Here is a 12,228-nt window from a genome sequence, read left to right on the forward strand (position 1 = left end):
GGTGTGAATGTGAGTGTGAATGGTTGTCTGTGTCTATGTGTCAGCCCTGTGATGACCTGGCGACTTGTCCAGGGTGTACCCCGCCTTTCGCCCGTAGTCAGCTGGGATAGGCTCCAGCTTGCCTGCGACCCTGTAGAAGGATAAAGCGGCTAGAGATAATGAGATGAGATGAGATTCATACCAAACAAAGGCTACCGCTTCTGACATGATATCAAATCGATGACGTCACGAATCGCGTACCCCCACTTTAAAAATCTCCACTACACCCCTGGTTGACAGGTATGCAGTTCTCCTTTAAAAAAAAATGTAGCCCTGCAGTATGTGGAGAAACTTTGGCACTTGTGGCTTTCCATAGAGCAGGACTCAGGGTAGTGTCATTGGTTGTCTCCACCCACGGTGTGTGTCAGAGAGCTGCTGTGCTGCTGATGCTTCTGTTTCTAAACGCGTACTTGTCGTTAAAGAGCAAGTTGGAGGCAGAGCTGCTGTAAACCTGGCCTGTGCTTCTGGCTGAGAGAAGAAGTGCACTGTTTATGAAGTGCAGAGGTGAAACAAATCGCAGCTTTTGTCAAGAGAAAGAGCTGAGCTGAGTGTTGTGTTGTGTAAGAGCATGTGCTGCATGTGAGGAGGACAGGAGCCCAGGAGGGATGAGGAGCATGGGACACCAGCACTCCACTTACTGGTAAAGCTTTATATGGTCTCTTTTTTAAATATACTTAGTTATTATTTACCATTTTATATAGTCTGGATATATGATCAGTCTGCTAATTTTCATGCAGAATGTCTGCTTGCTGGTCTCAATGCTTTGTGTGTTAATAAGGTTCCTGTTTATTTGACTCCTCCAGATTTGCAATAACTCACTCTTCAGGTTAAGCTGAATCCAGGTGCTTTAGCACTGAGACTCTTCCTGTTGCACTTTTGCTTTCAGAGCAGTATCAGATTGTGTATGAAAATCAGTGTATTATACTGTAGATGTACTGTGAGAGAGTCAGTCAGCCAGTTTGTTATTCTTAGAAAGCAAAACTAAAACCTTTTTTTTTTACTTGTCAAGCTTGACATGTTCAACTCTTAAAGGTTCAACGTAGAACCCTGCATTTGATTTGTTTCTCAGAAATGGTTCCAGACTAGATCCCGTTTAGGACGTTAAGAGCCCAAGAACACCCGAGTGAAGCCTGGTAAGTGTAGTGTTTGGAGTCTGGACCACGCTGGTCACCATGGAACAGAGAAATCCAGAACGTAGTCCAGTGAAGCTTTAGGAATACAGATCGTGGAAGTTTCCTTTTTCAAACGAGTGCTTAGTATGGGTGTTGGTTTTGTTTAGTCAGCACTAAAGGTATGCTGTACAACCACTTATTGCTTCAGTCACTTTGACAACATCTCTGTTCTGTCTGATTCTTTTAACAATCTCAGTTGTATTCAAAAATCTGTATGATAGAACGAGGATTTTTGAGATTGCCAAGCCACTACTTCTTCTTCTTCTTCTTCTTCTTCTTCTTCATACAGCCTGCTTTGATGATGATGATGATGATGATGATTATTCAGAAATCAATTATTCAGTAAATATTGGCTTTCTGAGTGTATATCGTTTTCATTTCCTTGTTAAAAACACCTCTTAAGGGCTAGCTGGTCTTGTACTATGTAGTATTAGAGTTCGTCGTTGAGTATTTTGCAAGCTGAAAGAATACAATCTTTCAGAGACGCCTGTATAGTTTCACACACACAATACGCATTCTGTTCTTTATTTTGCGAACATTAGTCGAGCTGAAGCTGGCGCACATTCACGTTACACACTCATCTGCAAATGGACTGACCCAGTTTTTCATTACTAGTCATCCATGCACATGATTTAATGTAATTTATGTTGATGTAAAAGCTGACAAATCAGATGTGTGAGGTACTCGATGTGATTTGATCAGTGCTAAATTGCGTGTATACATCTCCTTCGCACCAGGTCTTTATTCTTACTCCACATCCATTTCACGTTGCCATGGCAATCATCAACGTGAGCACCACAGTGTTCGGTAACAAAACCGTTCTTCTGCTGCATCTATCATAAATTCAAGTGTGGCTTGGTGATGGACGAGTGAAAAAGCCTTATAGAAAAGAAGTGTCCAAGGTTTGTGTAGAAGCCCACCAAGTCTCTCTCCTTTTTTTTTTTTTTTTTTTGTTTTGTTACACAGCTGATATTCATGACTCACCATATTTTTCTGCATGGTTACAAGCTGTCATAGCAACTGTAGCACTGTTTCTACTCTGAATAAAAGTGTGTATAGCTGTTCTGGACCAAAACTCGCTGTGTTTTAGTGAATAATATAATTAATAATCTCTCTAAGGAGATTGATGCACCCCCACATTGTAACCCTGTAAATGAATTAAGGACTACTATCGGAAGCAGAGATGTCAAACTCAGGAGGACAGCAGCTCAATTCGGCACCTAACGAAGTCGAATCAGAAGGTTAAGTGAGCTATAGTGCGAAACTCTGCAGTACTGTGGACCTTGAGACTGATATACCGGATCTAAAAAAAACCCCGATAGAATCCTTGGTTGGTGTTAATTTGAGTAATGAAAGGTGGAGTCGGAAGGTAAAGTGAAAGGTCTACATTCAGCAGGCTTTTATGGCCGTTTAAGGAGGCCGTATCGACCCAGTGGCCTCGCAGCAGGCGGCTCATGATGTCCTGATGTCAGAACTGACACGTGTATTTTGTTTTTTATTTCCTCAGTGAGGAATCATCTTGGGAGATGACAGATGGAGACATTGGGAGGATCGGAGCCTGCCAGCCTGCATCCTAAATGCACCATGGAGCAGGAGTTCAGCTTCACCGCACTGGTGAGCGATTGGGGGGGTGGAAGGGTCTGTGTTGGGATGGCGTGCTTAATGGGTCAGTTTTCTGAGTGCTGGGGAAAAGTGTGAGGGGGCAGAAGGGTTGGAGTGTATCTCTGACTCATCCATTATCATGCTCAGTGCAGCTGCGCCGTCATTCACATCCTTCCATCCTGAAGTGGGAGGGAGTGGGGAAGGAAGGAAGGATGAACGGATGTAAGCCCCCTTCACACTTTGCTTCCCTTCTTCGTGAATAGATGATTAAAGACAAAGAGAGTGTTATCAGCGTTTGGTTCAGTAAATAAATGTGCCCTCTTGCTTCTTGCTTCTTTCCTCTCACTGACGAACAACTTTGAAGCTTTTTGTGGAGCTTCAGTTAAACTCTGCATTGTTGTGTACAGAAGTGAATCTGGTCATCATTTCCAGCAAGTGTCGAGCGTTGAGCCAATCTTCCTTCCAGCTCGCTCTGTGGTGCCCTTTTGAATGTTAATAAAAAGCCTTCTCTCCTTCATGACCATTCAAAAGCGGCTCTGTGTGGTGGTTAGTATGGGTGCCGAGGGCCACTGCTTGTGGCTTCCGGTCTGTCTCACTTCTGAAGGAGCACCAAGAACGAACAACAAGCAGAGCTAATTTATGTGTGTGTCTGTGTTTCATGTGGTGATTCAGCTCTGCTCTTTATTTGCAGAAGAAGCTGGCAGCTGAGCCGGACTATACGGATGTGACGCTGCCAGCGGTGGAGCGTGTGCGAGCGCTCAGTAAGATGGGCTACAGCATCGAGATCAGTGAGGACATCGCGCCACGCCGCTACTTCCGCTCAGGGGTAGAGATGGAGCGCATGGCTGCCGTTTACCTGGAGGAGGGCAGTCTGGAAAATGCTTTCGTCCTCTACAACAAGTTTATCACGTACTTACCAAATAGAGCTTTCACACACATTTTCCACGAAGGTATAGGGTAATTGTGGTACATATAATCAGTCGGGCAAAGTACGAATGAAGTGCACTTCGTTCTCTGCCTTACTGATTGTGATCTGGACTTTGTCAAAGGATGAATTGTGGTACGTTTAACCATTAAGGCAGCTCTAAGCTTCAGTCATTTTTACAAAGATATTCTATATGAAATCATTCACTCTTTTTTATATTCACAAACTGTTATTTGTTAACGTGGTGCAACCTCTGATCAATTTGCAGTTAATACAAAGCATACGGTATGTAAAGCTTTCTTTTTTTTTTAGTCCATAAAATGTCATTTTTCTTAAAAATTTACCAGCAGAGAGAAAGGGGATATTCTCACCAGCAGTTTTTTCATGTTTCCATTGTCACTAGGCCTTCAGATGGTCTGGAGAAAAGATTTAATGGCTATAAACAAGCTAGTTGTATTGTTAAATTCACTCAAAGTCCATGATTCGCAGTCGCCTGGTAATAGTTCACTTACAGTTTTAGTCACTTCGTATGTTGAATGGTCAAACTCCCAATTTCTATTTGAACTAGGCGTGTTATTTGTGAGCGATTCAGTCTTTGAGTGAGTCACTAAGATGAATGCATTGGTATCGGTATCGGTGATTACTTTTTGTTCGGTTGCTGCTGATAGGCTTCACAATGGCAAAAAACAAAACTGATATGGAAGCCAAAGCGCTATATTTCTATACACATCCATAACCAAATTCATGATCATCAGACATAGGTTTTATAAGAATTTCTGTTATTTGTTGTTTTGTCATTGGTATTTGCAAGTCTGTGTATACCTAACTTTGCACCATGCCTCGTTGTTGGCTGCCTTATGGTCCATGCACACTGAACGCACATTCTGAATTAATCACCCGTTCATTTTCTTTCGTATTGCAAGCGGCAGATGATGTTGGCTGACTGTAAATGATGGTCCGTGTAGTTATTTCCATCTCTGAAAGAGTCATGCACAAAAAATTAATAACAGTAGCTCGGGTCTCAGTCTGCATGATTATGAAATTTAAAAAAAATTAATCGCTAATTTGAATGCAGGGGTGGCACGGTGGTGTAGTGGTTAGCACTGTTGCCTCACAGCAAGAAGGTCCGGGTTCGAGCCCTGTGGCCAGCGAGGGTCTTTCTGTGTGGAGTTTGCATGTTCTCCCCGTGTCTGCGTGGGTTTCCTCCGGGTGCTCCGGTTTCCCCCACAGTCCAAAGACATGCAGGTTAGGTTAACTGGTGACTCTAAATTGACCGTAGGTGTGAATGTGAGTGTGAATGGTTGTCTGTGTCTATGTGTCAGCCCTGTGATGACCTGGCGACTTGTCCAGGGTGTACCCCGCCTTTCGCCCGTAGTCAGCTGGGATAGGCTCCAGCTTGCCTGCGACCCTGTAGAACAGGATAAAGCGGCTAGAGATAATGAGATGAGATGAGATTTGAATGCACCAATTACTGCAGAAGATGGATGTCTTGTAGTTACTTACAAGTGTTTAATGATGGAAACCTTGAGAAGTGTATTATCCGTGGGCCATTAAGGCCCGGTCCTACAATGCTGATAACTATAAATAAATCGGTCCTCTGCAGTTTATGTGGCTGGTGATCACATCAGACCCATAACGATACCTATAGCCCAGGCCTTGGTTTATCGGTATCGGTGAGATGGCTTCTGGAGCAATTTTTTCCAGACCTGGACCTGATCTGATAAAACATCCGATAAAACCAGTCGGGTAATTGTTTATATGTGACGTTGTCTAAGCACGTGCTGTTTCCCCCGGGCATCTTTGTACATCCTTGTTGCATCATAGAGTCACGGAATACAGATTCACGGAAAATAAAAATAAAAAATAATAAATAAATATTAAAGCACAGATCTTTTATTCATGGATATGTGATTTTTCTCTGAAAAATCAATAGTAAATTAATAAAGTAAACATATAAATGCAGATAAGATATTTTAATTATGAACTTCGGCAGTCCAAACATTTAATTGTTTTAGACTTCTTAATTTTTTATCCGTGATTTATCATCTGTATTGAAATCGGTAACCAATCTGTAATCTACTGAAACGTCTGTCACCAATCCGTAAATTATTAGCATCCGTGACACATCCGTATTAAAATCCTTAACCACTCCGTATTTTGTATTCTTTTTTTAAAATTATATTTCTGTAATCTGTGACCTACACTACCGTTCAAAAGTTTGGGGTCACTTTGAAATGTCCTTATTTTTGAAAGAAAAGCACTGTTCTTTTCAATGAAGATCACTTTAAACTAATCAGAAATCCACTCTATACATTGCTAATGTGGTAAATGACTATTCTAGCTGCAAATGTCTGGTTTTTGGTGCAATATCTCCATAGGTGTATAGAGGCCCATTTCCAGCAACTCTCACTCCAGTGTTCTAATGGTACAATGTGTTTGCTCATTGCCTCAGAAGGCTAATGGATGATTAGAAAACCCTTGTACAATCATGTTAGCACAGCTGAAAACAGTTGAGCTCTTTAGAGAAGCTATAAAACTGACCTTCCTTTGAGCAGATTGAGTTTCTGGAGCATCACATTTGTGGGGTCGATTAAATGCTCAACATGGCCAGAAAAATGGCTTGACTATATTTTCTATTCATTTTACAACTTATGGTGGTAAATAAAAGTGTGACTTTTCATGGAAAACACAAAATTGTCTGGGTGACCCCAAACTTTGGAACGGTAGTGTATCTGTATTTTGTCAACCACCAGAGTATGTGCATGGGTTGTTTTGATATCCAAGCTGTACAGTGTGACCCGGAATAATGTGCTACTACTTGGAAAAAACTTCCATGACTATTCCTAAGTTGCATGCACGCATTTATTTACCTGAGTGGCAGGACCAAGCGATATTATAGTCGGGATTATAGTTGTGGTGTGACTGCTCCAGACTGGAACTAAATTCAGGCAGAGGTATAATCCTAGTTGTAGTTATACCGTAGGTATAGTCAAAGTTATTGGTGTTATGGGACCGGGCCCTTATGCACTAACGGCTTATAATTGGAAAGAACCTTTAAAATAATTTTCTATATCAAGAGCATAGTCTTCCATTATACTTTCACTGCGTTTAACATACAGTGCTTTATGTTTGCTGTTGTCACTCTGCAGTTTGTTTGTGGAGAAACTCCCCAGTCATCGGGACTATCAGCAGTGCAACGTCCCTGAGAAACAAGTCATAATGAAGGTAAGCCCCTGGCAGCCTGCATTGGGTGATGGAGCTGCTGGATGGCGCTGAGCCCGCTGTAAACCTTATTAGCATTATGTTTCATTAGCACAGAGACACTAACGCACTCGCTCCCACTGAGACATCAGAGAACATGTCTACAGTGTACTACTGTTGTTGCGTAGGCAGTTCTGTCTAGAAATGCAGACTCACTGCATGGTGCACGTCAGGTCAGAATCTTTTTTAGGCAAACGGAGTATTTCTGTGTGTTAGCAGCTAGAAAATCTATCACTTCCTCTTTTTGGGTTTATTGCTATTTCTATTCTGTTTATTCTTGACTCGTGACTCCGGAGACTGTCCTTTCTGTTGTAGAAGTGAGAGATTTGATAAACCCCCATGTCCTACTGGCATGAGTACTAATTAATGTGATGCGCTTTAGTGTGGGTGGGCAGAAATATCATACGACTGTAGGGGACAGCGGCGAGACTTGGGACAAGTTTTCAGCTTTTGTAGATTGTGTGAAATGCTTTGCAGGTAACGTCACGTTTATATTGCATTAGAGAGGATTTACTATATTCTCTTACCACAATATTAGTTTCTCAGCTTGTCACATATACTGGCCTTCAGGCTTCAATTTTTCTGTCATTATTTTGTGCAAGGAGACATGCGACATTATGTTGGGAGACTTGGGACATCATGGGGGAAAAATACCTAGGTCGACATGTTTAATTCTTATTTATCAAACCCTGTAACATATGAACTGTATGAACACACAGTGCTGGTACAGTGATAGAAAAATGTCAGTTTACCCAAAACCTGACTCGACAAAACAACAGTTCCATTTTCACAAAGGAATGAAATCAGCTTAATCCTCATGCAGGTACACGCCCACATTTTTAACAAGCATTTTAAAACTATTTTATATTTGTAAACCACAAGAAAAAACCTGTAACATGACGAACTGTCCCAACTCTCCTCATCTGGCCATTTAAAAAAAATCCTTAAATGTTTTCCCCCAGAATTGAAGTTTAATAAATAATACTCATCTCATCTCATTATCTGTAGCCGCTTTATCCTTCTACAGGGTTGCAGGCAAGCTGGAGCCTGTCCCAGCTGACTACGGGCGAAAGGCGGGGTACACCCTGGACAAGTCGCCAGGTCATCACAGGGCTGACACATAGACACAGACAACCATTCACACTCACATTCACACCTACGGTCAATTTAGAGTCACCAGTTAACCTAACCTGCATGTCTTTGGACTGTGGGGGAAACCGGAGCACCCGGAGGAAACCCACGGGGAGAACATGCAAACTCCACACAGAAAGGCCCTCGCCGGCCATGGGGCTCGAACCCGGACCTTCTTGCTGTGAGGCGACAGCGCTAACCACTACACCACCATGCCGCCCATAAATAATACTATATATGGTAACTCTAGGCTACATACTTTAATTCCTAACAAATGCCCAATTCACCAGCATACGTTACACCATAGAACGGAGGTGGATTGTGAAGTAGAAAATACAATTTTTGGTTGACAAAAATATTTTACTGCACGTACCTTGTTACAGTGTCCAGCTTTATGGCTCCAAAGGAAGTAGGTTACTCTAAGGGGCAACATCTAACTTCTGATGTAATCTAAAGCCTGATTGGTTGAAATTAATTTATGGTAATACAAACCGTTCCCAAGTCTCCCCCCATCCCAAGTCTCCCCACTCTCTCCTACTTTTGAGCATAGCAGTGCCAACCATAGACCGCGGAACCGCCCAGGCCAGGGGGGCCGTGGCCCGGGTAACTTTTTGAAAATTATTAAAAAAATAAAATGTTGGCCTGCGAGTGTTTTTCAACTCAAAACATGTCGACAAAATCGAACTTAAACCCAACGCATGCTGTAATTTAATCAAACATTTGCTTAAACATTTCCTAAACCAATATTTTTTGACGTTGAGCAACGTGTATACGTCGTGCGTGAAATGTTGCAAAATGTACACAGCACAGTTTCTGCGCAGTTATGTGCTGGCATATTGTGGAAACGTGCACACACACACGCGCACACACACACAGACGCGCGGACACACACGCAGCTCTGACAAAACTGCAGGCATATTCCCATACTTTCCTCTGACCGAGCACCGCCGAGTGCACTTCTCTGTGTTCAGTGTTTCTCTCTATAGTGCTTTAGTACTGGTACAAGCAAGCAGTTTAAGTTGAGTTACCACCGACCACCGAGGTGCTTTTCTTGTGCATTTTAATCTGCGCGGTTCTGTGCTGGCTGTCATGACTGATAGCATTACGTGCGTGTCCGTGTATAATGTAGCCTGTATGCATCATGTCCGACCTAAAATTTCGGTGACACCCTCTTGCGATTGTGGGCCCCCCCCTTGTTCAAATGTGTTCCGCGGTCTATGGTGCCAACAAAACTTTTAAAAAGAAGGTGGATATTCCACTTTGGATACACTACAAAGTCAACAAACCATCTTGACAATATCTCTGATTATCATCAAACTGTAGGAAAACTTCACACTATTATTCACACTTTTTTTTGTCATCTTGCACAGAGCAAATATTCCTTAACTATAAATTCCTTTCACACCCTCATTTTCACACATTGCCTTTTTGTAGAAATTGCAAGAAGTGGCTTTTCCACGCAAGGATCAGCTGAGGAAGCTCCTTCATGAAAAATACAGCAAAGAATACAGTGAATATCTGAAGAGGCAGGTAAGCTCAGGGTGCACCTGAACAGATTAAACTTGCATTGTACTGTCAGCTCTTTGTGACTCTAAGCTCTGTTTCACCATTTTGTAATCTGAGCTGCATTAGGTTTTACTTACAGTGGATATAAAAAGTGTACACACCCCGTTAAAATGACAGGTTTTTTTATGTAAAAAAAAAAATGAGACCAAGATAAATAATTTCAAAACTTTTTCCCACCTTTAATGTGACCTATAACCTGTACAATTCAATTGAAAACAAACAAATCTGTTAGGAGGGAAAAAAAAAAACCATACAATAAGCTGGTTGCATAAGTGTGCACACCACGGGCGATTGCTCTAAGACAACGAGGGAGGCTCAGCCTCCTCTAAAAATGACGAACATATAACATTGCTATTTCAGATCCAGAATCATAGAAATATATGTGCTCAACCCAACTACAGTGCGAAATCATTCCATTATAACTTTCCCCAGTTCGCCTAATGTGTGCGTGAGTTTTTCCCCCTCGTGACAGCGCGATGCAGCCCAGCCTCAGTGCACTTCAATGATAGCCTGGCAAGCCAGACTAAATGTGAATGTTTAGTCTGGCCTCGATCCGTAGACATTTCCGAAGCGGGTAGGAGGAACAACCCGCTGTCTTTCAAACTGTCTCTGTGCGTATAGGCCAACGCTCTGACCAATCAGCGCAACAGTGACTGTGACGTAGTCAGAGCGACAGAAAGCAGTGGGGGAGGCCTTGAAATTAAATAATTTTTCAAAATGCATATTAATTAATAAACAGGTTCTAGATATTAAGTTTGGAGATAATGACCACAAGTTTGGAGTCTGTACCACGTACACATTTTTTTTCCAAGTGTTTTTCAAGGGTTTGCTTAAACTGTTTGAGAGTTTTTATTTTTATTTATTGGTGTTTGGTGAAATAATTTCCCTTAAATTTAAAATAACGGGAAAATAAGAAACAATCAAAGTAATGTTTCAAAGCTGTTTATTAATTCTTCATACTGCACAAACTAGCCCCATCCTTTTGGCTACGAGCGGAGCCAGCTGGTAGATCAGACTTTTGCCATAGCCGGTCAGCAAAACAGCGAAAACGTCCTTCTTGAAAAGGAATGAGCGGACAGCCTCTTCCTGCTCATGTTTCAACGAAAACTCCAAGTCTAATTCTTCTAAAACTGATTCCAAAGCGGAGTCAAACGCGCGCTGTTCACTAGCCGTAGCCATCTTTCCTGCTGCGCTTTCTCCAGTGTCGCGCAGCTTTGTCGTCACTCCTGCAAAAGCCCGCCCAAAGAATCCAAACAAAAACCTTGCGTTGTGATTGGCGGGCACGATTTGATGCCCGGGGTGTTTTTGTTTATATGGTGCGAGGCTAGACCCACTCGCTAGGCAAAAAATATTTTTGGCCGCTAGGCGGTTGGGTCTAGTTTACTAGGCTACTTCAATGGCATTTGGGAGCTCTGCGCTTTTCAATCTCAAAATGCAAGACGGTTATTGGACAAATACTGCAAAAACGCCTGCCCACGGAGTCTCATGGACTCCCAGCCTCAGTGGACTTCAATGGCATTTGGGAGCTATGCGCTTGTCAATCTCAAAATGCAAGACGGTTATTGGACAAATACTGCGAAAACGCCCGCCCACAGACTCCGAGCCTCACAATGGGAGGGATATGGCAGTTTCCGCGAGGAGGCTGGTGATTGGTGAAAGTGGCCGGATATTTTCTTTGATTGACAGCTCGTTTCAACTATAGACAGGCAGCGGTGAATCTCAGTTCAATCCCATGCGGAATCGGAAGCAGTGTTGCCAGATTGGGCGGTTTTAAGTACAGTTTGGCGGGTTTTGAACATATTTTGGGCTGGAAAACGTCAGCAGTATCTGGCAACACTGATCAGAAGTGCTGTGGTGTATTGTAAGAGATCAGCTTACATTTCGATTTAATTCATTACATACGGTTTCTACCAGCTTTTTTAGTTTGTATATATTTTCATTGTAAATAAAGTGTAAATATAGTGTTGTCAAGTTTGCTATCTTAGTTCCAGAAATTTCGTTTATTTGAGTGACTGAACTTGAACTTGAGGGGGCTAGTCAGCTAGCAAGAAAGCTGCGCACGGATGCCAAGCATTGCTGATTTAATTTTGGCGAAGCCATTTGCCAGTCTTCCTTTTGAGGAAAAAATTAAAATTAAAGAGCAGGGTAGACCAACGCCTCAAATTGACTTGGTGAAAAAGGTAGGGAATAATACTCGTTCCTTTCAGCTCTCCTGGTACAAGAAAGTGAATTGGCTAACAGTAAGTGACCCACATCAACAACAGTAAATAGGCTACTTTAGTAATATGTCATGGATGGACCAAAAATATAGAATCTATTTAAAATGTTTATGCTGAGTATATTATATTGGAATATATATTTTTCTGGATATGAATTAAACACAGCTACAATTTGGAAAACATTTTTAAACAAAAACACAGCCGAGAACATTTCATTCTACAGACCTGGATTAAAAGTGAAGGATTATCAAAATTGTCAATAAAACATTTCTCAGTCAAAATAAGTAAAATATAGGGAAAGTGTCATTGAATG

The 12,228-nt window shown here is 42.0% G+C and overlaps 1 protein-coding gene across 3 annotated transcripts in view; it reads left to right on the forward strand.

Annotated features, from left to right (window-relative positions):
- The first annotated feature begins 402 nt into the window (after positions 1–402).
- Positions 403–12,228, forward strand: part of stambpl1 (STAM binding protein-like 1) — a 48,388-nt gene continuing 36,562 nt past the window's right edge. For 2 of the 3 annotated variants that reach the window (XM_060939765.1, XM_060939763.1), the window contains exons 1-5: positions 403–679; positions 2,719–2,825; positions 3,505–3,722; positions 6,888–6,963; positions 9,565–9,660. In XM_060939765.1, coding sequence (XP_060795748.1) covers positions 2,745–2,825; positions 3,505–3,722; positions 6,888–6,963; positions 9,565–9,660 — 471 coding nt within the window. In that variant the 5' untranslated portion in view covers positions 403–679; positions 2,719–2,744. Of the gene's footprint in view, positions 680–1,108; positions 1,173–2,718; positions 2,826–3,504; positions 3,723–6,887; positions 6,964–9,564; positions 9,661–12,228 lie in introns of all 3 variants that reach the window. The other variant, XM_060939764.1, reaches the window with a different exon arrangement.

This window comes from Neoarius graeffei, chromosome 14, assembly GCF_027579695.1.
Source record: "Neoarius graeffei isolate fNeoGra1 chromosome 14, fNeoGra1.pri, whole genome shotgun sequence".
Taxonomy (NCBI): Eukaryota; Metazoa; Chordata; class Actinopteri; order Siluriformes; family Ariidae; genus Neoarius; species Neoarius graeffei.